Here is a 23,984-nt window from a genome sequence, read left to right as displayed (position 1 = left end):
ATGTTCTCACCATCTGTAGCTAATTTGCATTTAGGAGTCTTCGACAACAGAGAGGTTGTCTCGGGTCTCCATGCAATAGTGAGCACCCATAGAGGCCGCGCTGCCACGATAGTATGCGCTTCACGCAAAGAATTCATTCTCCCTTCATCGTGAAAACGACCACTCGAGGCTGGCAGGGTTTGCCTCTTTCAGAGCATGCATTAGGCGGTTTCATCGAGAAACCCCAAGTCATACGATCGAAGGATGATTGCTCAAGCAGAGGACTGTCGAGAGGCATCTATATGACGCATCCACGAAGTCGTCACCGGCCTAACTCACCGAGAATGAGGTTGCGATCCGTCGAACCAGAGACAACTGAAGGGGTCAGCAATTTTCAGGATGGCACGTCAAGATCACTCACTGATTGGGTCTTCGGTAGGCGAGAACCGTACGTCGTTGACCGTTCCTTTATGCCCAGGGAGTTTATAAAGTAATTTCGCGGATCCGGCGTCCCAGACCACTACGGTCCGATCACCTGCTCCAGCACAAATCTTATCTCCTTTCGGACTCCAGCTTGCTCGTATCAGGTTCTTTTCGAAGCTTGAAGGAGCTCCGTCATAGGTCTGTACGGCACGGTCGACCGGAGCAAATGGTCTGATATCCCAAGTTCGCACGGTGGAGTCATGAGAATTTGAGAGTAAGGTCTGCGAGTCGGGCGACACTTCCAATGAGGAGATCGTGTCTTGGTGGCCACTCAGGGTGTAAGTTACCTCCATTTTGCGAGCGTCCCAGACCTTGATATCGTTGTCAATGCCACCTGAGTAGATCTCGTGGCCTTGCTCTGCCATGGCCACTGCTGTGATGGGAAAGTCTGTTTCGATGTAGTCGACTGCGGCTTTTTGGCGGGGATCCCATATTCCGATGCAGCCATCATCACTGCCACTGACTAGGAGATCTTGACCACGTCTGCTCAAGTCCAAGCAGTTTATGACCTCCTCATGACCAACGTGCTTGCGCATTCTCAGCCCCGTTTCCAGGTCCCAGCTAGCAATAGTCATATCGGCAGAGGCGGAGTATATTGTTCTTGAATCGCGGGACCATTGTAAATCCAACACAGCACCCTTGTGGCCAGTCATGATTCCATAGTTGTCGCAGTGACCATATGTATTCCAAAGCATTATTGATCGGTCCATGGACCCTGACGCGATATGCTGACCGGTAGGATCGAATCTGGTTGCGAAAACCTCCCCCGAGTGACCTGTCAGTTCCATGATAGGAGCCGCCAGCGCGCTGGTACGAAGAGACTGTTGTAAATTGATTAGCGTATCAACCAAAGCCTTGCTGTTTTGAAACCTACAGAAGGCACGAGGCTGCCATTTTGGTCTTTTGCGCCAACAGTGAGGGCCTTGTTGTCGTTTAGATCGGAACTAGACTTTTGCCTCTTGACCAAGGCCTGCGGCTGGCTAAAGCTGTCAGAAGCTTGTCGCTTTATGGATGGCATCATGATGAAGAGGCCAGCAGGAACTCGTGGGAGGGTTGAAGACCAGAAGGGGGCGATGAACTGTGAACGCAGTCAACTAACGAGTACAGCTACAATTCCACGACCAGACATCAAACAACGACTTCCAAACTTTTTGGCTCGGAATTCGGGAAATCAGTTTATCCGGAAGTCCGACGCCCAGCAACGCCTTGGCATGCTGCGTCTCCTGCTTTGAACTCAGCCACATACCAGGCTCCATAACACGTCTCTGATATCTTCATTCGAGGCAAGACCGAGTTGTCCGAGTTGTGGTGAGATGCTCGTCCGTCGATAGGGATATAATACCCGATTGAAATGGCGTCAAGCCAGAAAGCAGCCCGCGTGGGCGAAGAGTAAGCTGTTCCTAGAAGCGCCGACTTGTTCATGGACTGATCTTGCTCCTCTCAGAATCTGGAAGTGAGTGTCGCCCAAATTCAATGGTTAGCGGGCCTTACATGTTCCTCAGGACACGGGTAGACAAAGTCAACGCCGAGCTTGTCACGCTCACATATGGGACCATCGTGGCCCAACTGTGCACAGACTACGACTATGACTACACCCAGGTCAACCAGCAATTGGACAAAATGGGGTATAATATCGGCATGCGACTCATTGAGGATTTCCTTGCAAAGTCCAATACGGGCCGGTGTGGAAATTTCAGGGACACGGCGGAGATGATCTCCAAGGTACGTCCATTTACTCCGCCTCTTCAGAATGGGTTTCTGACCATAAAAAGGTTGGCTTTAAGATCTTTCTCAACATTACACCCACCGTCACGAACTGGACCGCCGATAACAAGCAATTCTCGTTACTGTTTGACGAAAACCCTCTGGCAGACTTTGTGGAGCTTCCGGACGACGGGCGGGCTCAAGATGAGCTGTGGTTCTCTAACATACTCTGTGGTGTCCTACGCGGAGCATTGGAAATGGTATCAGCAATCATGATGGAATGCTTATAACCATACACTAACGGGATCGTAGGTTCAGATGTCCATCGAGGCACGTTTTGTCAGTGACATGCTTCGCGGCAACGACGTGACGGAAATGCGGGTTACTCTGATTCGGTACATCGAGGACGAGATGCCTCCTGACGATGAATAGTGGCACCGAACTCCTACTATGGAGCCAAAAAGTGTGCTCTGGCAAACAACAGAGCTCAAAAGGATTACAAGGGACCCGGCCCAAGAGTCGTTTCTCTAGCCATTGATCCGGACATCACGTGTCACAAGCCCCTTTTTCTCGAAGGTACTACTAACAGTATCTACAGCGCTGGGGTGGAATTGGGGAAAGGGATTCACTATTACCCCTGAGAGAGTTTCAACAGTGCAAAGAGGGGCCAGGGGTCACTTTCGGGCAAATGCTGAGCGGGCACAGCGGTCAACTGGTTTGACCTGGCTAATATTACCTGTCTTATTGCCCAGTTGACTGCCTTGAGCCGGGCGTGGAATTTTTTGAAATGTTTGCTGCATGGAGATCTTGTCGAGGTGGCAGAAATCAATCGAGGTGAGGTTGTGGTGCAAGGCCAAGCACCCCACCATTTGTAGCCCCATTTCCGGCAAGGCGTGCTGCAATTTTCGCGGGACGTATCCGTAGGGCTGATGCGGAACGCACTCTGAGTGGCCAGACCGTGGTCAGAGTCAGAAATCATAGGCGGCCTTTTTGCCTCCAGGTGCCGTGTCCGCCTCTCGCTGCTCGCCCCCTACCCTCTGATCTTCTCGCCTGCGCCCTGACAGCAGCTCAGCAATCACGAGCCTGTTCTCCAATTTACTTGGGCTCTGATCGGTCTGCACCGTGCAGCCTAGCTAACCCAACGCCGAAACCTCAGCCGGCACCGGGGCACTGAGCACTCTCTATACCAAAAACCAACCTCATCTTTCTCGTTGCCTTTTCGCCTCGCCCACATCCACCACTACCACCTACTAAAGCACCCAGTTACTATCACCTTCCCAATTTCCCATCAGGTCATCTTTTACTTTCTTCCCTTTTACCAACCCCTCCATCTTCCCTGATAGATCTGGACTGCTATCAGCTCGCTACAGTACCTAGCCTACCGCATTTCTTACTCCCCTGCAGCCCCCAGAGGTGCTTGCGCTCCCACCGCATCCCATAATTCGTGGCGGTCGCGTTTCGTCTGAGGCTCCCGCTGCTCGACCTCCATCTATCGCAGCCCACGACAGCACTTAATCAGCATCAGCCATCCTCGCATCCTCTACCGATTCCTTCTTGCAGAAAATGAGGCTTCTCTCTATTATCTGAAGTCGCCGTCGGTTTGCGCGACCGACTCTCTCCGCACTCCCATTCACGAACAACTCGAATCATCATCTCGCGACCCACCGACCTGACACACTCCCACGACTGAGGTTCTCTCCTCTTCCACGCACCCTCACTCTCCTTCAAGCCCTATCCGCTTCCCTACATAGGCCCGTATGTCGATGGCTACCATGAATATGGCCGGCATGAATCCTGCTGCCATGGCGCCAGGCGGTCCTGTTGGTGGTGGAATGATGATGATGAACAATGGCAGCCCGGCTACACAAGTCAACATGGGCAGCTCTCCTGAACAATTGAAGGCTCAATTAAACACATACATCTACGAGTATTTCCTCAAGCTTGGTCACTATGATCTTGCTCGAAGCCTGCTACGTGAGGAAAAATTCGAACTCCGTACGAAACCGCCGGTCAAGCAAAGCCCCGGGCGACGTAAAGATGCTGAAGTGAACGGTGTTGATGGAGATGCCATGGATACCGATGTCAAAGACGATATTCCTGACGACCTTCCCCGCCCCCAGCATGTTACCGATGCCAACACCCCTGGCATCGGCTTTCTGTTCGAATGGTTCAGCATCTTTTCCGACCTTTTCACTGCGCATCGCTCAACCAAAATGCAGGGTGGCCAGGGCGGGAATATGGGACCAGCTGCTCAATATTTGTTTCAACATCAGGTACGAGTCCGTCGCAAGCCTGTGTTCGGCGTTATCCACTGACTTTCCGCAGAACATGCAACGCATGAGGGAGAACCAGCAGAATCAGAACCTCGCTCGACCTGGCATGATGCCCCACAACCGATTCAACATGCAGGCTAATCTGCGTGGCAACGTCGTGAATGGCAATAATATGGCTAATAAGTAGTGAGTGGGCATCGGTTAAGATAAGATTCCCTGGGCTGCAAACACGCTGACACGTATTCACAGCACCCCTCAGCAAATTCAGCAGCAATTCAAACAGGCACAGATGCTTCAGCAGCAACAACAACAGCAACAGCAGCAACAGCAGATGCAGCGTGAACAGGGCGACGTGGACATGAATGGTCGGGCCTCGTCGCCGGCGGAGGGCGAGAATGGTGGGTCGCCGTCCAAGAGACCCCGACTCGAAGGTCAACAGTTCAACGGTGGCATGATGCCTAATGTGCGGCCAGGAATGCCCAACGTGGGACCTCAGCCCATGCTGATCCAGAACTCTTTCCAACCCAACATGAACAACCCTCAGTTTCGGCAAAACGGCGGCATGCCACAGAAGCCCATGCAGGTAAGCAGCTCGTTAACTCCTGATGGTATCTGCGTTGACTAACCGATAATAGCCCGGAATGGCTAATGGCATGTTGAACATGGGCAATTCCGGATCACCTCTCATGCAGAACGTGGGCCCTCCGTACGAGAACAACATCCAGCTGGAGCTTTACAACCAAAGGATGGCTACCCAACAGATGCAAGGTGGTCCAGGTGCAGGCCAAACTGGAAACCATGCTCTTCAAGATTATCAAATGCAGTTGATGCTCCTTGAGCAGCAGAACAAAAAGAGATTGATGATGGCGAGACAGGAGCAAGACAATGCTGTCAACAGAGACGGCGGCCCAGGTGGACCCATGGTTGGAATGCAACCCGGCGGCATGTCACCATCAGGCAGTCGAACGGGCACTTCGCCCATCCCAGTTGACGGGATGAAGCGCACGCCACAACTCGGAGGCATGCCTAACTCGCCATCGGCGGGAGACATGGCAGGAAGATCGCCTGGCACAATGAACTTCATGAACGGCATACAGAGCACCGACTTCAACCCCAACATGTTTATGAAAGACAATCAAGGCATGGTCCCCGGTGCTCCCAATATGAGGCCTCCCACGGCTATGGAAATGCAGGCAACCATGGCTCGTCAACAGCAAAATCGTATGGGTGGCCAGTTTCAAGGTGGTCAACCAATGGTGCAGCAACCCTCTCAAGGTGGAGGACCGCAACCGATGGGCACGCCTGGACAACGGAACGAGATGCCACCTCCTCAAGCTCCCGCCGGGAACAATGCTCAACGCAATCAGCCTGGATCCCCCCAGAGTGGTAACGCTCCTCCAACCCCGTCCACAACGAACAAACCGAACCCCAAGAAGAAGGCCAAGGAGGAAGGAACAAAGAAACGTCCGGCCAAGAAGGGTTCAACAGCTGCCGCTGCTGCATCTTCGGAGAATGAGCCTCCTGCAACACCCACTCCTTCGACCCCTCTCACTCCAGTGCATCCTCCAGGTTTCAACAATTCTGCCGGCAAGGCCGGTGGTCCTGGAATGCCGAATCCCGGTCAAGCTCCTCCACCAAACGCAGCCATGCCGCCCAGTCAACCACAGATGCACCAGCCAGATCTTTCCCAACAAAATGCTTTCACCGACTTCAATGCAGACCAGAATTTCAACCTGGATTTCAGCAGTTTAGAGAACAGCGACGTTTTGGAAAACTTCGACTTTGATAGTTTCCTGAACACGTCCAACGAGGACACATTCAACTTCGACAACGCCATGATAGGGGGAGACTTTGGGGTTGACGCAACTAATGAATAGTTGGCCGTTGCAGGTGATGCTGTGTATCAATTACTAACTAATGCTTTGGCGTTACTGATGATCTTTGGATGCTCACGCATGGTTGGTTACGGCGTGTGCACGAAAAGAGCTCCTGTCCTTTTCTCCTTTTGGAAATACTTGCTCTGTTGATTACTATACCCGTTGCTCAGACGAAAATGATTTTACTTGCTTGGACATAACTTCATGGGTTGACATGTAGTTGCATTGGTATAGGGATGGACAGGTGCCTAATTCCAGTTTCACTTTCCAATTCTGCAGTGTGGCCTCGTCGTCGATACATAGACATCGCCATTGCCTCCATGGTTCGAGTCGTCTACCTATCCTTTCTGGTGCCGCCTATGACAGTCGCGTTGGAACTCCCTTCTAGGAGTAAGCTGATGTTGATGGCGACTTCTTTGGCGTTAGATCAATGCTCGCACCTTCTGCCACATCTGGCTGCTTTGCTCTTGCATTGGCAGGTTAATGGGGTCATGTCGACCGCCACTACTTTATGAAGACGAAAAGCTGTCTTGAACCAGCATGTGCTTCATATTCCACCCATACTCTGCTGTCTCCCTTCGATGTGGACTGTGGACTGAAATTGCACGTCCCTTGTCGTCATGAGGTACCAAAATTGGGACGTACTCCTCTTCCCTGGTGATTCAAGGACTCCCATACAGGAATTCAACACCAAATGCTTCGTGCTAAGGCAGAGTGAGTGCTACGCACCTTTGAGCGACAACGAGGCACACTGACTCACTCGTGCAGACGTGGATTGCTCCTCGAGTGATGCCACTGTCGAGAAATATCCCAACAATTTCGAGTCGATGACACTGGTTCCTATCCTCACCTCTTTCATTGCTAGTCTCGAGCGTGGCGCAGCGTTCCGAATTTCAATCCACAGCTGGGATAAACCCACCCCGTCTCACCTCTTGCTCAGCTACAAGACCCCCGAAGAAGCAATTCTGTTTGAAGCACGAGTGTATATTGATGGAGTTCTCGTTGCGTAAGGAGGCCAACGAAAGTCAATTCGGCCGCCTGGCTAATTGATCATACAGTCAACGTGCATTCGACGAAAATGTGTGGCCGGAAGTCATTGGTATGAAGAATATCCCAACCGCGACGCAAACCTCTTTGGCTAATGATACCGCAGGAGATCCAGGTTGTCCCCGTAAGTCCCTTGTGTACCGAGAAGGGGCTAACGGCACAGATCGCGATGCTCGATATCTCCAATTTCCCACGTTCTACAGAGAAATGCTTCAGCAACCCGGTTGGGATCACAGCGAGCTCATGGGTCGAATCCGGGTTGTGATCTCAGAAGGAGTTGTGAGGGACAACACTCCCCCGGCTGCCTCAGCTACCAGGTTTGATCGCCTGCGAGATGTCGTTGCCTTCTCCTTTCAGCATGCCCCCCAAGGTAAGTAGGAGTTGCAGCTTCCCTCAGTCTCAGCCAAATCTAAGACACCTCAGACATCCTCGAGTACTCGGGAATCGCATGGCCAAGCTTCAAAATGTTCCAAAAGCTGCCCAACAAACCGTCGCGGCCTGGACCGATCGGCTCTCGAGTCTCTGGTATTTCGGGCCACGAAGCTCATTCACACTCGCCACAGCGGTTACCTCCAATAGCGTCGCGAAGTAAAAGGCTGTCGACGAATGAAAATTATCAAAACTTGTTGGAATCACAGAAGCATTCAGAGGCCCAGCTCGATTCGGTCAGGAAAGTCCCCAACGTTAGTGTCTTGAAGAGCCAGTCCCCTGAAAGCCACATTCCCATAAAGCTTATGGCGCAGGATGATGACCCGTTCATCTCCTCGCATCAGACCCCTACGGCGATACAGCAGTGGCGGCTGCAACTGAGGTCAACCAGTCACGACGTCTCCATGCCTGATTACGCGTCCAGCAAGACCGATCGCAGCGTCGTCAATACCGAGATGTCGGGGGTCAGCGTCCCACGAGCCAACTTTTTGAAGCACATGAATGAGGCCAACCCTGAAGAGATTCTCCAAGCTCTAAGTCCTGCTCGCCAAGAACAATTATTCAAGGCCCTCAGCGCATCACATAGTCCATTGGCCGGTATAGGCACTCAACCACCAGCAAACACTCCTCAGACCACCAACGATTTCAACACTCCGAGAGTTATGCATTCTGGCGGTGCCAATGATGCCGCGACGGCAAGAATCTGGCAAGAACCGCGGCAGCGACGCCGGACATGTTCGCTAGCTAGTTCCCGAAGCACTTCAGAGCCAGTGGCACAGCTGATCAAAGAACAGACCAGTCCGCGACTGCCCCAAGGACCGAGTGCACCTGCAGAGGGAAAAAGCCAGTTGTCAGCGGCGCCGAGATCGCTTTCACTTGGCTTTAATCGCCAGAGATCAGCCTCGAATGGCTCAAAGCGCAAGCGGTGCTCAACCTCTCCGGGATTGGGCTTGGGTAAGATAGAGGACACAATTCAGGTTGTGATGTCTTCTTCTTCTTCGTCGTCGTCCTCTGCATCAGAAGGGGATCGAGACGAGTCGGCGGGACCAAAGTGCGCGGCGTCAGCGAGGAAATTGGGCTTCACTGTAGCAGACTGAAGGCAAAGGACAGGGCAGGTAATCATGTTTTAGCTCGACATTATTCGACAGGTATAAGATAGGTGTCGTTGATCTACCAGAGGGCCACGGGCAACGAGGCTGAGGTCAAGAGCGAGCGAGACAGGGTCTAGATGCATTGACACTCCGTCTGAGCATCGACGGTGACGGTATAATGAAGCACAGGAGGTTGAGATTCCTGAGGTATACCTATCTAGGTAGACAGTAGCATGCAATGGTTTTTATGTACCAAGGACCTTGTATGTACCAGTTTGCCAGTATCCAGACCATGGCCGAACTTGGCAAATCCACAAGCATCTCATTCTTTGATAATTAATTATTACCCCACAAATTCGGTTACTTGCGGTGCGTCACGCTTTGGACCTTTTGCCCCACGTTCAGAAAACTTTTGCCTCTTGCGCTCTTTGCGAAGATTGACTCATATTCTCTAGTCTCCTCTGTCCCGCTCTGAATGATACTCCCTTCACATTCATACTCGCGCTCTCTTCGACGTTGATTCAAACCCTGGTGTGGTGATCGCAATCGAACCTCAGATACTAAGCCGAGCCACTTCCTCGCCTTGCCCGCATACTTCCAGCATCCTCGGTTGACCAACTCTCTTTGACAGTGACGACTGGTCTCCGGTCGCGAATTGCTCGTTGACTATGCCTATGTATGTGCAGGCTCTATGTAAGCATCACAGGGTAGGACTAATCGACATATCTTAGGCTTCGAGAGCCCTGGAAAAAATACCGCAAGTTCAAGCCTCTTGACTTGCCTAACCGACAATGGCCCTCGCGGACCAACGACAAGCCTCCTCGGTGGCTGGCCACTGATTTGCGAGACGGCAATCAAAGCCTTGTTGATCCGATGGTATGAACACTCGCTCCGGAACCTCTCAACCCGCTGGTTTAGAGACTGACAGTCGCTTTAGGATGGTGAACAAAAACTGCGCTTCTTCAAGATGCTTGTTGAACTGGGTTACAAGGAAATCGAAGTCTCGTTCCCTTCCGCTTCGCAAACCGACTACGACTTTACAAGATACCTGATCGAAACCCCCGGCGTGGTCCCCGACGACGTTTGGGTGCAGGTTCTGTCACCCTGCCGCGAGGACTTCATCCGGCGGACTGTGGAGTCTGTAAGAGGAGCCAAAAAGGCCATTTTACACTTATATCTTGCTACCAGTGAATGCTTCCGCAGAATTGTGTTTGGCATGACTGAAGACGAGACTCTTGCCCTGGCTGTCAAGTGTACCAAGTTTGCGAGATCCATCACGAAGGACGATCCTAGCCACGCAGGTACAGAATGGCTCTACGAATTCAGCCCCGAGACCTTTTCAGATACGTCGCCCGAGTTTGCGGTACGAGTGTGCGAAGCGGTAAAAGAAGCGTGGGAGCCGACCGAAGATAGCAAATTGATTTTCAACCTCCCCGCCACGGTGGAAATGGCCACACCAAATATATTCGCGGACCAGATCGAATACTTTTGCACCCATATGACCGAGCGTGAGAAATTTTGTGTCTCGGTGCATCCTCACAACGACCGAGGCTGTGCTGTAGCAGCTGCAGAGCTGGCTCAGATGGCGGGTGCTGAAAGAGTCGAAGGCACTCTATTCGGCAATGGGGAACGAACCGGGAATGTTGATCTCGTTACCCTGGCTCTCAATCTGTATACGCAAGGTGTCTGGCCCAATGTTGATTTCAGTGACATCAACAAAGTCATCCGCGTCTGTGAAGAATCAACAAAGATACCCGTCAATGAGCGGTGGCCTTATGGTGGCCAGTTAGTAGTTTGTGCCTTCAGCGGCTCACACCAAGACGCTATCAAAAAGGGGTTTCAGCTTCGGAAAAAGGAAGGTCGTGGTGCTGAGGATCCATGGGAACTGCCCTACCTGCCACTCGATCCTCAGGACATCGGACGTACATACGAAGCCGTCATCAGAGTCAACTCACAGTCTGGTAAAGGGGGTGTCGCCTGGATTATCCAACGCAGCCTGGAACTGGACCTGCCCCGCGGGTTGCAGATCGCATTCAGCAAGATTGTGCAAAAAGAAGCCGATGCCAAAGGTCGAGAGTTGCTTCCTCGAGAAATCCAGGCCCTGTTTGAAGAGTCGTATCATCTCAGGAAGAATCCGCGATTTACTCTCATCGACTACAACATCACAGCTGTTCGGACTCCCTCACCAGCGCCCCAGACGAAGATTTCGGCAGGCCAGCCACCCCAGACAACGGCGCCGGCCCAAAATACCTCGACTGCCAAACGACAGTTTGCAGGTATCATTGCCATTGATGGAGTTCAGCACCCGATCGTGGGGGTGGGCAATGGTGCCATTTCCTCCCTCGCCAATGCTTTACATTCCTTGGGAATTGATCTTGATGTGGCGGATTACAAGGAGCACGCCATTGGTGAAGGGAGAGAAGTGAAAGCTGCTACGTATATAGAGTGTACGGCAAGCAACTCGAGCGAGAAAGTATGGGGAGTTGGCATACATGAAGATGTGGTCCAGGCATCCTTGATCGCGTTGTTGAGTGCAGCAAGCTCGGTATGTCTCACCCCCCACAGCGAAGCGCGTTTTACCTGGAATCTGAAAACAGAAAGCTGACTCTCAAACTCGGCAGTTCTTGACATCGCGGGTTTCCACGCCGGTCCCTTTTAAACCTAAGCACCTGAGGCAGTTTTCTGAAGCGGAACTCGAAGCTTTGGAGCGTCTGAACCTGAACAATGGCTCCGACAGCCCTAACAGCCCATTGAGATCGTCCGTGACTGCAACAGAAGGAGGTGTTACACCGTCTAAATTGAACAAGGAGACGAATCCAAGCAGCGTTGCCGCGAACAAGATTGACATCGACTTGCTGGAACAGAAGGCTGAGTCTGTCAATGGGCACGTCGTCGACCCCTAGTATGTCTGGACAAGTGCGCACGGCCATTTTCCTGAGGGCCACGGTTCCATTTGCATGAAAACTAAAAACGGGGGGTAATGGGGGTTAATTAGGCCACTTCTAGTGGGTGATTTACCAAAAAAGAAAGTGGGTTGATTATTTGTTGTATAGCCAGGATGGATGCGCCTTGGACACAAATCTGATATTGGGCTGCACCAGCGGTGATCACCCCCCTGCAACATTTGCACGATTTACCAACAATTCCTCTTAGAGACCTTGAACCTACCCCAGATCTGTCTCCAGGTGCGATGTGCACATGCTCGCGGCCTCTGAATTTCGACCCTCGGATGTGTTGTGGCACATCACATGTTTTCCATTTGTGTTTATTCACCTGCCTCGTCCAGTCTGTATAAGCCGGGGCTAACTGTCTAGGTAAGTACTAAAATTGAAGTGCCTCTAGAGGGGCTTGGGGGTTCGCCCCCATAGACACCGAGGAGGCGCCCAATAGCTTGCATGGGGGTATAGGTCAAGCTCAGGAGACCCAATCGACCACCGCCCGATTCGCTTAAAGCCGCCCTGAGGTCGGGCCATCAACACCGAAATGCATCCCTCTGGTCCCCCCACGCGGATTTCCACTCGTCCCAAAGGCTCCGTTGATGCCGTGCAGTGAACCATGACGACGGCCATGCAGCGGGCTTCATGCACATCCATGCCTCTCCGCTGCGCCCATCAGCCATTCACCCTTTGGCGAGGGACACACGGGACTCTCCCCCTTGGGCTCTTCCCCTTCATGACAAGTCCGAAGACTTCTTCTCACATGCCTTTGGAGTTGTATCTCGGCTTCATTCCAGCTTCCTTTTCTCAAGTGTGAACCGTGCACTACCTGACAAACTGGTTGTCTAGTATAACTTGGGCATCGATGCCCTACCCACCTCTTCAGCCTCAATTGTTCATGAGCATTCCAAAGCTTTGAGCCCTAGCTTTGTGGCATTCCACCATCTCTTTTATGAGAAGTCGGATCATGGGTGTCCAGAAGAAGTGGCATTGATCACTGTGGTCGTCAATTGTTGAAGTTACAGCCCTCTCCGCGCAGTCCATCACTGTTGAACGATTGATCCGCGCAGTGGACGCCAGACTGGACCTCGCATTATAGAAACCATGGCCTCGGCCGGTCGCTCTCCTTCCGCACGTCGTTTCCTCAAACCACTCCTTTATTCTGGTGCTGCGATCGCCGGGATTGGAGGCACCATATTGTACCTCTCCTACCGTCCCATCAATGTTCCTGGCTCTCAAGGCGCCATCGTCCCCATCCCGCGAACAGAGGACGGCACGATCATCCCTCCCAAGTTCCCCTTGATCAAGCCCCGTGCGGAACAGATCGCCGACCTCAGGAAGAGTGGTGGACTGGTGGGCGCCGCAGCGGAAACGCCCATCCGGCAACAGTTGAAGAATAGTTTAGACCGATTAAGAGGCGCAACAAGTGGCGATAGCGACACGAGCTTGCCAGCGGAACAAGAAGCTGGGGAGCCATACGATCTCTTGGTCATCGGGGGAGGGGCAACAGGTTCAGGCATTGCGCTGGATGCTGCTACTCGTGGTCTCAAGGTTGCCTTGGTCGAGCGCGATGATTTTGCGGCGGGGACAAGTAGTAAGAGCACGAAACTTGTGCACGGTGGTGTACGATACCTTGAAAAGGCGTTCTGGGAGCTGGACTACAATCAATATGCTCTGGTCAAGGAGGCTCTGCGTGAGAGGAAATATTTCCTCGACACAGCCCCTCATCTATCCATGTGGCTTCCTATCATGATACCTTTGCAGAAATGGTGGCAAGCACCGTATTTCTGGGCAGGTACAAAGCTTTACGACTATCTGGCAGGTAGCGAAGGCATTGAAACCAGCTACTTCTTGACCAAGAGCAAGGCCCTGGACGCATTTCCGATGTTGAGAAAAGAGAATTTGGTGGGAGCGCTGGTGTACTATGATGGCGCGCACAACGACAGTCGCATGAACATTTCCATTGCGGCAACGGCTGCGCTGTACGGTGCGACTGTGGTCAACCATATGGAAGTCACCGGCTTGACCAAGGACCAGAATGGCAAACTGAATGGTGCTGTTGTTCGAGATGTGATTGCCGAAAAGAATGGCAAGCCGGCGGCGCCTTTTACGATACGCGCCAAAGGCATCATCAATGCGACAGGGCCTTTCTGCGACTCGATACGAAAGATGGACGACCAGAATGTCCAGGAAATTGTTGCTCCTAGTTCTGGTGTCCACGTGGTGCTCCCGGGATATTACAGTCCGCAGAGGAACTCGATGGGTCTGATCGATCCTGCAACGTCGGATGGCCGTGTCATCTTCTTCCTCCCCTGGCAAGGGAACACGATCGCCGGCACGACCGACGCCCCCTGTAAGATCACCCAGCATCCGATCGCTGGGGAGGAGGAAATCGGCTGGATTTTGAACGAGATCAAGGGATATCTGTCCCCGGAGATCAACGTCCGACGTGGTGATGTGCTTGCCGCCTGGTCGGGGATTCGCCCGCTCGTAAAAGATCCCAAAGCTAAGAATACCGAGTCATTGGTGCGAAATCATCTAGTGACAGTCTCGACCTCAGGACTGCTCACCTGTGCTGGTGGTAAATGGACAACATATCGTCAAATGGCAGAGGATGCGGTCGATGAAGCTATCGACCAATTCGGGCTACAGACAAGGCCACTAACAACTCCGACGAGAATTAGTGGGACTGAGAAGATGGACGACGCTGCTCCGCTCGATGGGACTTGCCAAACACACCAAGTCAGGCTTGTTGGTGCCCATGGATTTTCCAAGACTCTGTTCATCAATCTGATTCAACATTTCGGTCTCGAGACCGAAGTGGCAAAGCATCTTGCGGAGGCATATGGTGATCGTGCATGGACTGTGGCAGCACTTTCAAGCCCGACCAACGAGAGGTTCCCAGTGCGAGGAAAGCGTATTTCGGCGCTTTACCCATTTATAGATGGAGAAGTACGGTACGCAGTCAGACACGAATTCGCGCAACGAGCCGTGGATGTGATTGCACGAAGGACAAGATTAGCATTCCTGAACGCCCAAGCGGCGTTGGAAGCCTTGCCTAATGTTATCGATTTGATGGCCGAAGAGCTAAAGTGGGACAGCAAGAGGAAAGACATCGAATGGAAGGAGAGCGTGGCTTTTCTGGCCTCGATGGGCCTCCCACGGAGCAAGTTGAATGTCTCGAGAAAGGATGTTGAGAGTGGAAAAGCCGGGTTCGCCGACGAATACGAGAGGAAGCTTTATTCAAGATATGGTAAGCCAAGGGCTGTTGGGCTCAACAAGCTGTAAGAAATGCTAACAGATTGCAGATGGTCCAGCGGACACTCTCGAGAGTGACTCGAAATTGAGACCGGGACAAAATCCAGTCCTGGGACAAGACTCGCCCGCCAACAAGTAGCCTTCTCTTCCGCTGGATATGCAGTCTGGGCAACCTTTAACCAAACGATGGTGTTTCCTCGGAGCTTCTGGTAGAGTAATGTCGCTGTTGTGGCCCTGACGATCCTGTTAGTCGTACCAAGTGTATCAGTGACGGTCCTCGCACGATGTTTGGATACAACTCATCCGTACAGAAGGATAGCCATTCAGCGCTGCCGATCCAGTGTGGGCTTTGACGGTTCAACAAACTACTGCTTGGATCTGCAGCAGTTGTCGGTGGTTCCTGCCTGCAACACAGCATGTGGTCACACGTCCAGAACTACAAAAAGGGACGAATTCCCCCTGTCTTTGCTGGACTATTCTCTTCTGCGCAGACTCCTTATCCTTTAGCAACGTATTTGTCCGTTGGAGCAGAGCCGTCACCACTCCGTACCCTTCGCTTTCACGGTGCGGCTCGCCTCCACACATCCTCAGAACATCGCGCTGTCGAATACCACCATTTCCTGGGTCCTAAGTCGCATCAAAAATGGACGTTTCTCGCAACGCGTCGGGCACCGATGCCCGCGATAACGACAACAATCTTCCCACCAGTAACGACACGTTGGTTTCGAATGACCATGGCAACCCGGAGAGTGGCCCCAAGAATGGGGATATGGAGCAAGAGAAACAAATCGATCCTATGGCCAGCCGGATCGACGGTGGTGTGGAATACAAGAGCATGGTCTGGTGGCAGGCGGGCATGGTTATGGTGGCTGAAACCATCTCTCTCGGGATTCTCTCTCTGCCGGCTGCGATGGCAACGCTGGGCATCGTCCCGGGTCTTATTCTGCTCGTGCTGCTGGGGGCGATGGCATCGTATACCGGGTTTGTCATCGGACAGTTTAAGAGGCGATACCCTCACATTCACTCGATGGCCTGCGCCGGTGGAGTGTTGTTTGGTAAATGGGGAAACTTCATTCTCGGCTGGGGTCAATTTTTGTTCTATGTCTTTATCATGGGCAGTCACATCTTGACCTTTTCGATAATGATGAACGCCATCACCGACCACGGGGCGTGTACCATTGTCTGGATGGTGCTAGGCACCATTATGAGCCTGATTTTCACATTGCCCCGGACGTTGAAACACCTGTCCTACTACTCGATTGCCAGCTTCGTGAGTATCATCGGTGCGGTCATGATCACCATGGTCGGGGTGTCGATCACGCAGCCGGGGGCGGGCCCAGACGGGGTCCTTCATGTTCGTCTCTGGCCACAACCAGATCTCAGCTTCAGGGACGGGTTCAACGCGGTGTCGAACATGGTCTTTGCGTATGCCGGTCACGTTGCATTCTTCACCTTCATCTCCGAGTTGAGGAACCCACATGACTTTCCCAAAGCCCTCGCGTTTCTGCAATGCAGTGACATTTCCATGTACATCATCACGGCGGTGGTGGTGTATTACTACGCCGGAGACAATGTCGCCAGTCCGGCGTTGGACAGTGCGAGTACTGTGGTCAAGAAGGTTGCGTACGGGGTGGCAATTGTGACGATTGTCATTGCCGGAGTGGTCAACGGGCATGTCGGGGCCAAGTTCCTGTACGTACGACTGCTGCACGACCGAGAGGACGACCTGCTGCACCAGAAGACGTGGAAATCATACGGTGTGTGGTTCGCTATCGTTAGCATATCGTGGCTGGGGGCGTGGGTCATTGCCGAAGCTGTGCCCGTGTTCAACCACCTGTTGGGCTTGACTTCGGCCTTGTTTGCATCTTGGTTCACATTCGGATTGTCGGGCATGTTCTGGATGCACATGAATCTCAACGGCAAATGGAGTTTGGGCAAGGCCTTTTTGTTTCTTCTCAACTGCGTCAATATTCTGGTCGCCGCCATCTTATTCGGGGTGGGAACATACGCCAGCATCTCGGCCATGGTCGAAACCGGGACAACGAATAAGCCATTTTCGTGTGCCAACAATGCAGGCGGGCGTTGATTGATAGGGTTCGTGTATTGTGGGGATATTGGTGGTATTTCCATCGAACTCTTACAGCGCGTTTCTTAGTTATTGATAGGAAAGACCGTGGGTCCTGCCTTTGTTTCTGTTGTGTTTTGGCAACTTTTTTGAGTCTTTCGTTTGCAGCTTTAAGGGGGCAGATGGCAAGTGAGGGCAGTGCCATGGTGCATATTATTTCCTGCCATGTTGGTTCTGGCAGAGGCCAGGAAGGGATGGGACGAACTGGAAGCGAAAAAGGAATGAGGGAGGGAGAAGGTCTAGATAAATACGTAGGGTAGTGTGAACACGAGGATTCTACCCAGTCTGCCAGTGAGGACTTTCTTCTCTTTCGTTCCAGCAGCCTAGCAGACCAGCAACCAGATTATCTACGCACGCTCTTTCTGTCTCTGTCTGTGCCTCTCATCTCATTCACGCCTTTTGGCGTTGCCTTTGCCTGTCCGCAAATAAATTTTTGCAAGGCGGGCAGATACAATGCTGTTTCTCCCCTTCCTCACACAGATGATCGTGTATGTATTCCATTGTCAAATGTCCTTTTTTCCTTTTCCTTGTGGAGTTCTGGAGAAATAATGAGAAGAAGAAGAAGACGACGACGACGTCGACGTGACTCGTTGTGGTGGTGTAATGCCAACTACCTAACAGCGAGGCACGCGAGGCACGCGAGGCTGGTGTAGGTAACTGCCGAAGATTGCACCCGCGTGCGTGGGGAGGTTCTCCAGTACTCGGTACAAGTACGGTGTACAGTGCGAGGGACTTGCAACGGCAGATCATCGGGTCAGGCGGAGGCGGCAGAGCGAAGGCAGCAGAGCGAAGGCGGCGTAGGCGGGCAAGTTTTTCCAAGGCCCAAGGATCTTGTAAAAAGAATCATCCCGCTCAAGATTGCCGATGGGGGGCCAGGCAGGGAGGCTCCAAAGCCAAATGAGAGGGAGAGACGAGAAAGGCCGTCACGGGGCTTGAGATCGGGTTGTCAGGCTCAGGTTCAGGCTTAGGCCTCACCCAAAGAGATTCTTGGAAGGGCCTGGCGAATTGCTGGTGTACGCCGCTGAAAAGAGGTTAAGGAACGTTCCGAAACTTGTGTGTTCCTCCCAAGAAAAATGACTGGATTTACCGGTACACGATTACGATGGATCAAGACGGGGTCGCCCACGGGTGTTGTCTTGTCTCGCGCCAACTGCGGAATTGTCACCTGAGCCACAGAAAAGGCCAACCCGGTATTACGAGGTGCTGAGCAATGGAGAATTTGTAGACTGGAGAAAAATGTAAAAATGCTTTTCCGCCGAGTTGATGCTTGACGGGTGTCGGTATCTCGCCACGGCAGTGCAATGCAATAAGCTGCTCAACTTTCACGGTCACAACTGCACCACCTACAAGTACCTCTATAAGTACGAACGCCTGCGATGGGATGAGATATGTAGATATATAACAACCATCACCGTCAAGATCTGCTGCGTTTGTTTTTGCTTTTGTTTCTACATTGTGTACTACTACTACTACTAACAAATCATCTCCAACCTTTGTATCTTCAGAACACAGATCCCTGCGAAGGGTTATTCACCACCTCTCATCAAAAAGGGATAATAATTCTACTGGGAGCAAACACCTGAAGTTGCGCAGCGAGCGAGTTCGGTACTCTTCACTTTCGCCGGATTGCACGACTTAGGCATTTCAACAAAAGTCCCATTTCGGACCATTCCGAGACCATCTCTGTCCTACTGGTTAAGATCGGAAAATTCCCTCTTGATAGAATCTGTCCCCTATCGAACAAAAACCCCGGAGACGCTGCGGGTGGTGAGCCGTGACACCTGGGGTAATTTATTAATTACGTCATTTGACCCTCCCCCTGAATCTGGACAGCCTTGTTCCTCTACACACCTATTCACAAAAGACCCAAGCCCTGTCGAATAGGCGATCTAAGTGGGATTGGGCAACAAGTCATGGCCAAAGTCAAACTCCACGTCGCCATCATCGGTGCGGGACTCGGGGGATTGGCGGCTGCAATTGCAATTGCTCGAGCTGGTCACAAAGTGACGATTCTGGAACAGGCGCCAGCGTTGGGAGAGGTAAGAGGGACATCTATCCATCTATCCATTCATGAAATAATGCGACAGAGAAGGAAGGGGGAGTGAGGAAAAAAAAAAGAGTGAACTGCTCAACTAACGCCATTCTCATTCCAGGTCGGTGCAGGCATCCAAGTCCCTCCCAACAGCACCCGCATCCTCTCTCGATGGGGCCTTCTCCCGGCCATTGAAAAGGCGTCGGTGCGTCCACAAAACTTCATCCTGCGCTCCTATCGCGACGGCAAGGTCCTGTCCACCCAGCCCTTGATCCCCCACTGCGAATCCGCCTATGGGTACCCGTACCTCCACATCCACCGGGCCGACTACCACCAGATCCTGGTCGAGGAGGCCGAGCGCCAGGGCGTCGAGATCCGGCTGGACAGCTTCGTGACGGGCATCGACTTTGACCTGCCGGCGGCGCACATCAGAGGCCAAGCGCAACCCTTCACGGCGGACCTCATCGTGGGCGCCGACGGGCTCAAGTCGGTCTGTCGCGAGGCGCTGCTGGGCCGTCCGGACCCGCCCCATCTGACGGGCGACCTGGCGTACCGGATCGTGGTGCCCGCCGAGGCCATGAAGGCGCACCCGCTGCTGCGCGACCTCGTGGCCGTGCCCAACATCAACTACTGGCTGGGGCCCGACGCCCACGCCGTCTCGTACCTCCTCAAGGGCGGCAACCTGTACAACATTGTCATCGCCTGCCCGGACAACCTGCCCGAGCTGGTCAACCAGCAAAAGGCCGACCTGGACGAGATGCACGCCCTCTTCGCCGCGTGGGACCCGCAGCTGCGCGCGCTGCTGACCCTGTGCAACGACACCAGCAAGTGGCGCCTCCAGAACTCGCGCGAGATGCCCTCGTGGAGCGACCAGCGCCGCGGCCGCTTCACCCTGCTCGGCGACGCGTGCCACGCCACCTTACCCTACCTCGCCCAGGGCGCCGCGCAGGCCGTCGAGGACGGCGCCGTGCTCGGCCACCTCCTCGAGAGGATCGAGTCGCGCGCCCAGATCCCCGACGTGCTGGGCATCTACGAGGCGGTGCGCAAGCCGCGCGCCACCCGCGTCGTCAATGCCTCCTCCCAGCTCGGCCGCGACGTCTTCCACCTCCACGACGGCCCGCGCCAGCGCGAGCGCGACCGCCAAATGATCGCCTGGCAGGACCGGCCTTTCGAGGGCTACCAGAACCGCTGGCGCGACCCGGTCTTTCAGCCGTTCTTGTTCGGTTACGATTGTCGCGACGTCGTCGATGACGCTTGGGCGAGGTACCAGCAGGGCAGGTTTCCGGGGACCATGGGGAAGTTTGCCCCTCAGGATTGAAAACATTGTCCTTTGATTGGCGCTGCGCACCCGGAAGGGCGCTCGTGGTTTATATATATAGAGAGAGAGAGAGGGAGGAAGTGAGAGAGGGTGTTATGTGAACTATGAAATTCGTGCTTCGTGTTTGGCGCTATGGATCACATGCACTATATGTGGATGTACATGTATGTACATGGTACTTGCGGATGGCATGACATGACATGATACGACATGGCATGGGATAGTATCACAAAGCATCTCATTAGCAAGGTATCGTATGGTATACCAGGGCATTACCAGAGCACAAGTTGACTTGACAAGCTTCCAAGCAGGAGAAGAGAAAAGAAAATTTAAAAAAGTATACATGTCCCAAGAGCCCGTCCAAAGCGGCATAGATAGCACTTGTACAGATACACACACCCACACACACACATGATGGATTTGGGTGTTTATTTGATTTATACATATATGGTATGTAGCTACCAGCTCATCCACCTGCCGGAGCTGTACTCTGGATTCTAGGAGAGAGTCTCGCAAGGCTGAGATACTCGGTTCCACTCTGTATCAACGAGTAGCGCCAGCGCCATCTCCATCTCCATCTCCATCTCGGTCCCAACTCTCGGATCTCAGGTTCACGCGGTTGAGATGGTCTTTGATAGTCAAAGTTCGCGTCTTCCGCTTCTACTTCACTGCGCCGCGGTGGATGGAGATGGTAATGTGTCCCCGCAGGTAACGCCCGCCGTGCACGTCGGTACAGGGCGAGATGCTGCACTGAGGACTATCTAACTGATTGGCCGACACGGTCCAGTGGCGCCCGCCTATCGCCCTTGTCCTTGTCTTCGTCTTCGCTCTGTGTTAGCGCCTTCCTTCTTAGACTCGCTGTCAAGCGGAGAGGGCAGGAGGGGTACCTTTTCGACGCGAATTCCACCAACTCAACTCGAGTCAAAGCCTCTGTTGGAGGCCTTTGGGTTCTTTAACATTCAGTCCCACCCTCCCAATGTCTGCAACGAGATGGATGGCGAGATTGCTATACCATTGACTGACCATAGGATGGGCACAAAAGATATGCTGTGCTGGTAGCCACAAGGTGTCGAGCTTGAAAGACCCCGGTCCGATATGATGACGTCGCAAAGAGGGAGAGTCTCATGTGTGAAGCACTATTCCCCTTTAAGTGTCCACAAATCGTGTGGTAGAGCGGATCCCAGAGGGATGCAGCGGCGTGATATTCTTCGTACATCTCTTCTCCTCGGGCGGTGTAACATTGACTCGGTCAGGCTGCACATCTATACCTGTTTCTTTGTCCGCTATAAGCCTCTCAGCGCGTGTTACCTGAAAGGATTCGAAGTGTGTATCTCCTTCCACAAATGCTGTCCGTCGTCGTCACTCGTGTTGGGAAACCACAGGAAATTCAGCAGTTGGTCCTTCAGACTCTGCCAGCTCAAAATCTGCATCCTGTACACAAGCCGCTCGAGGACGGAGAGGTACCACGTCTTGTCTGCCTCGCTGTGCTGATCGGCCGTGGAGGCCAGCGCGCCCATAAAGGTGATCCACAGCATCAGCGATGTGGCCTTCCGCCATCTCTTACCGTCTTGACTGCTCGACGTGGAAATCAGATACTGCTTGATCCCTGCAGAGAGCTTTGCAAAGGGCGCTCGCACATGAGGAACCGGGAAGACGGCGATGAGGCTGTAGACGACGCCTGCACACCAAGCAGCCTGTCGAAGTGAATAAATCTCGTCTGCTGACGTACTGTCCCTGGAATCCAGGAACAAGGACATCAAGCTATGCTGGACAAAGTTCCTCTGGTCGACTAGTACTAGCATGCTTTGCGATCGCGGTCTACCCATGATATAGTCTTCGACCGCCAGCAAGTATGTCGACAGCTGCCGTAATACCAAGTGGAGTTCTTGAGCCACTTCTGAAGGAAGCAGATCATAGAGCGTCTGGAATCCTACACCGAGCCGAGCTAGAGGATGCCCGATCCTTTTGACTGTGGCCAGGGTATGTTCCGGAGACTCCCCGATTGGCACAAAGGGCAAGGTCGGTTTCTGCAACGATCGTGACGCCAGGATCAGGTCTCCACTAAAATCAGTCAGATGTAAGTAAGCAAGAGTGACAATGCGCATGAGGTGGAGAACAACGGTCATCTTGAGGTGAGCGTTCTTACTAGCTGAGCATCGCTGCCAGACCGGGGATCTCCATGTCATCAATGCCTCCCCGCATGGCCAGCATCTTTGCCAATCCATGGACGTGCATGTTCACGGGATCTAGTCGACCTGCGTAGATATCCAGGCCCTGCATGGCATTCATTGGCCCCTGCGAGGGCACCCGGGGTCGTTCGCTGTCGTCTGCTGCCTTGTCACCATGAAATGCCAGTGCCTGCACGGCAAGAATACTCTCGTCGGAACACCGACTTGAGACATTATTGAATCGTCTATTCACCTCTCGAACCACCAGCGAGTAGCAGTACCATTTCACCCTCTGACTAACTGGGTCGAGGCCAGAAGCCTCGGTGACCGACAGCCTGGCTAATTGGCTGAAGCACAGGGCGTGGAACAAGATGCTGTTACTCATGTACCAAGATATCCAGCGGGGTACCACGCTTTCTTCAATGCGATCTGGTTCCGGGAGAAACATGATGTTGAAGTAGTGGTTAACTGTCAACAGCATGCAAAATTAGATCAAGGGCTTCTGTCGGTCTTTCGATTGTATGTTCGATGCTGCGCACAAGAAAGTGGGTGGTAGATGCGTTGGCTTACCTTGGCTAATAATAGGCGTAGCTATCTCTTTGGGTAGCTTCGATGGGTAGCTTGAAAACGGGTCAATGTCGCCCAACCCTACCGTGCAAAGAGGGTCGGGAATAAGACACGAGGTGAAGATCGTCTGCCTTCTAGTTGGGACAACTAGTTGGCCGCCCGAGGGGCCAGCACGCCCTGGATTGAGGTCCTGGTCCTGTTCGTCGTCTATAAGCGATGCTGGGTCGGTGTTGACTGGATGGGTTTGCTTCGCGCCCGGAGCTGGGTTTGGGCCGAGCAGAGAACCGGTCTCCTGCCTCGACTGCTTGCCTTGCCTGATCCTGGCCCACGATGCGCGCGAAGCGTGGGCTCGGATCAGGGCTTTAGCCTCGCGTCTTGCCTGGTTGGAGTCGGGCCGGGCAGTGACGAATCGCAGTCTAGGTTCAGCTTGGTTCTTTTGTGTGGCTGGGTCGCCTTCCTCGGTCTGGTCTGGCATAATGAAATGGCAGACAGGGTTCGTGCATTGTGGTTGGGCGGAGACCGCTGCTTCCGCAAGTTTGGTTTCAATGGCACTCGGATCGGCGCAAGTCCCACGGGGGCAGTACTAGTAGCCAGTGACCGGACGACTATTAGATGGGATGGGACACAAGGCGATGTGCAGGATCGTGATCGTGATGAAGGCAAGAGAGACGGTTGTGTTTGGAGCAAAAGCAGAATT

At 53.1% G+C, this 23,984-nt stretch overlaps 8 protein-coding genes across 8 annotated transcripts; 6 read left to right on the top strand and 2 right to left on the bottom strand.

Annotated features, from left to right (window-relative positions):
* Positions 1–392: 392 nt before the first annotated feature.
* On the bottom strand, positions 393–1,483 carry AYO21_06218 (hypothetical protein; the record flags this gene model as incomplete). Its single annotated transcript, XM_022656181.1, has 2 exons — positions 393–1,283; positions 1,337–1,483. The coding sequence occupies 2 exons, from the start codon at positions 1,481–1,483 to the stop codon at positions 393–395; spliced, it is 1,038 nt and encodes a 345-aa protein (XP_022511526.1).
* A 330-nt stretch (positions 1,484–1,813) lies between these two features.
* On the top strand, positions 1,814–2,598 carry AYO21_06217 (hypothetical protein; the record flags this gene model as incomplete). The annotated part of the gene is made up of 5 exons (XM_022656180.1): positions 1,814–1,851; positions 1,907–1,915; positions 1,965–2,184; positions 2,235–2,426; positions 2,479–2,598. The coding sequence occupies 5 exons, from the start codon at positions 1,814–1,816 to the stop codon at positions 2,596–2,598; spliced, it is 579 nt and encodes a 192-aa protein (XP_022511525.1).
* A 1,340-nt stretch (positions 2,599–3,938) lies between these two features.
* AYO21_06216 (hypothetical protein) lies at positions 3,939–6,316 on the top strand (the record flags this gene model as incomplete). The annotated part of the gene is made up of 4 exons (XM_022656179.1): positions 3,939–4,439; positions 4,492–4,625; positions 4,689–5,022; positions 5,075–6,316. 4 exons carry the CDS (start codon positions 3,939–3,941, stop codon positions 6,314–6,316), a joined length of 2,211 nt encoding a protein of 736 aa, XP_022511524.1.
* Positions 6,317–6,936: 620 nt separating this feature from the next.
* AYO21_06215 (hypothetical protein) lies at positions 6,937–8,889 on the top strand (the record flags this gene model as incomplete). Its single annotated transcript, XM_022656178.1, has 4 exons — positions 6,937–7,030; positions 7,085–7,322; positions 7,375–7,733; positions 7,787–8,889. The coding sequence occupies 4 exons, from the start codon at positions 6,937–6,939 to the stop codon at positions 8,887–8,889; spliced, it is 1,794 nt and encodes a 597-aa protein (XP_022511523.1).
* A 662-nt stretch (positions 8,890–9,551) lies between these two features.
* On the top strand, positions 9,552–15,216 carry AYO21_06214 (hypothetical protein; the record flags this gene model as incomplete). Its single annotated transcript, XM_022656177.1, has 6 exons — positions 9,552–9,559; positions 9,615–9,759; positions 9,821–11,428; positions 11,481–11,785; positions 12,890–15,072; positions 15,128–15,216. 6 exons carry the CDS (start codon positions 9,552–9,554, stop codon positions 15,214–15,216), a joined length of 4,338 nt encoding a protein of 1,445 aa, XP_022511522.1.
* A 504-nt stretch (positions 15,217–15,720) lies between these two features.
* AYO21_06213 (hypothetical protein) lies at positions 15,721–17,163 on the top strand (the record flags this gene model as incomplete). Its single annotated transcript, XM_022656176.1, has 1 exon — positions 15,721–17,163. The coding sequence occupies one exon, from the start codon at positions 15,721–15,723 to the stop codon at positions 17,161–17,163; it is 1,443 nt and encodes a 480-aa protein (XP_022511521.1).
* Positions 17,164–19,115: 1,952 nt separating this feature from the next.
* Positions 19,116–20,552, top strand: AYO21_06212 (hypothetical protein; the record flags this gene model as incomplete). The annotated part of the gene is made up of 2 exons (XM_022656175.1): positions 19,116–19,241; positions 19,356–20,552. The coding sequence occupies 2 exons, from the start codon at positions 19,116–19,118 to the stop codon at positions 20,550–20,552; spliced, it is 1,323 nt and encodes a 440-aa protein (XP_022511520.1).
* Positions 20,553–21,856: 1,304 nt separating this feature from the next.
* Positions 21,857–23,762, bottom strand: AYO21_06211 (hypothetical protein; the record flags this gene model as incomplete). Its single annotated transcript, XM_022656174.1, has 4 exons — positions 21,857–22,230; positions 22,282–22,613; positions 22,699–23,188; positions 23,291–23,762. The coding sequence occupies 4 exons, from the start codon at positions 23,760–23,762 to the stop codon at positions 21,857–21,859; spliced, it is 1,668 nt and encodes a 555-aa protein (XP_022511519.1).
* Positions 23,763–23,984: the final 222 nt, after the last annotated feature.

The sequence above is a fragment of the Fonsecaea monophora genome (assembly GCF_001642475.1).
Source record: "Fonsecaea monophora strain CBS 269.37 chromosome Unknown Scaff42, whole genome shotgun sequence".
Classification (NCBI taxonomy): domain Eukaryota; kingdom Fungi; phylum Ascomycota; class Eurotiomycetes; order Chaetothyriales; family Herpotrichiellaceae; genus Fonsecaea; species Fonsecaea monophora.
Note: the sequence above shows the minus strand (reverse complement) of the source record. Positions and strands in the feature narration are given on the sequence as shown.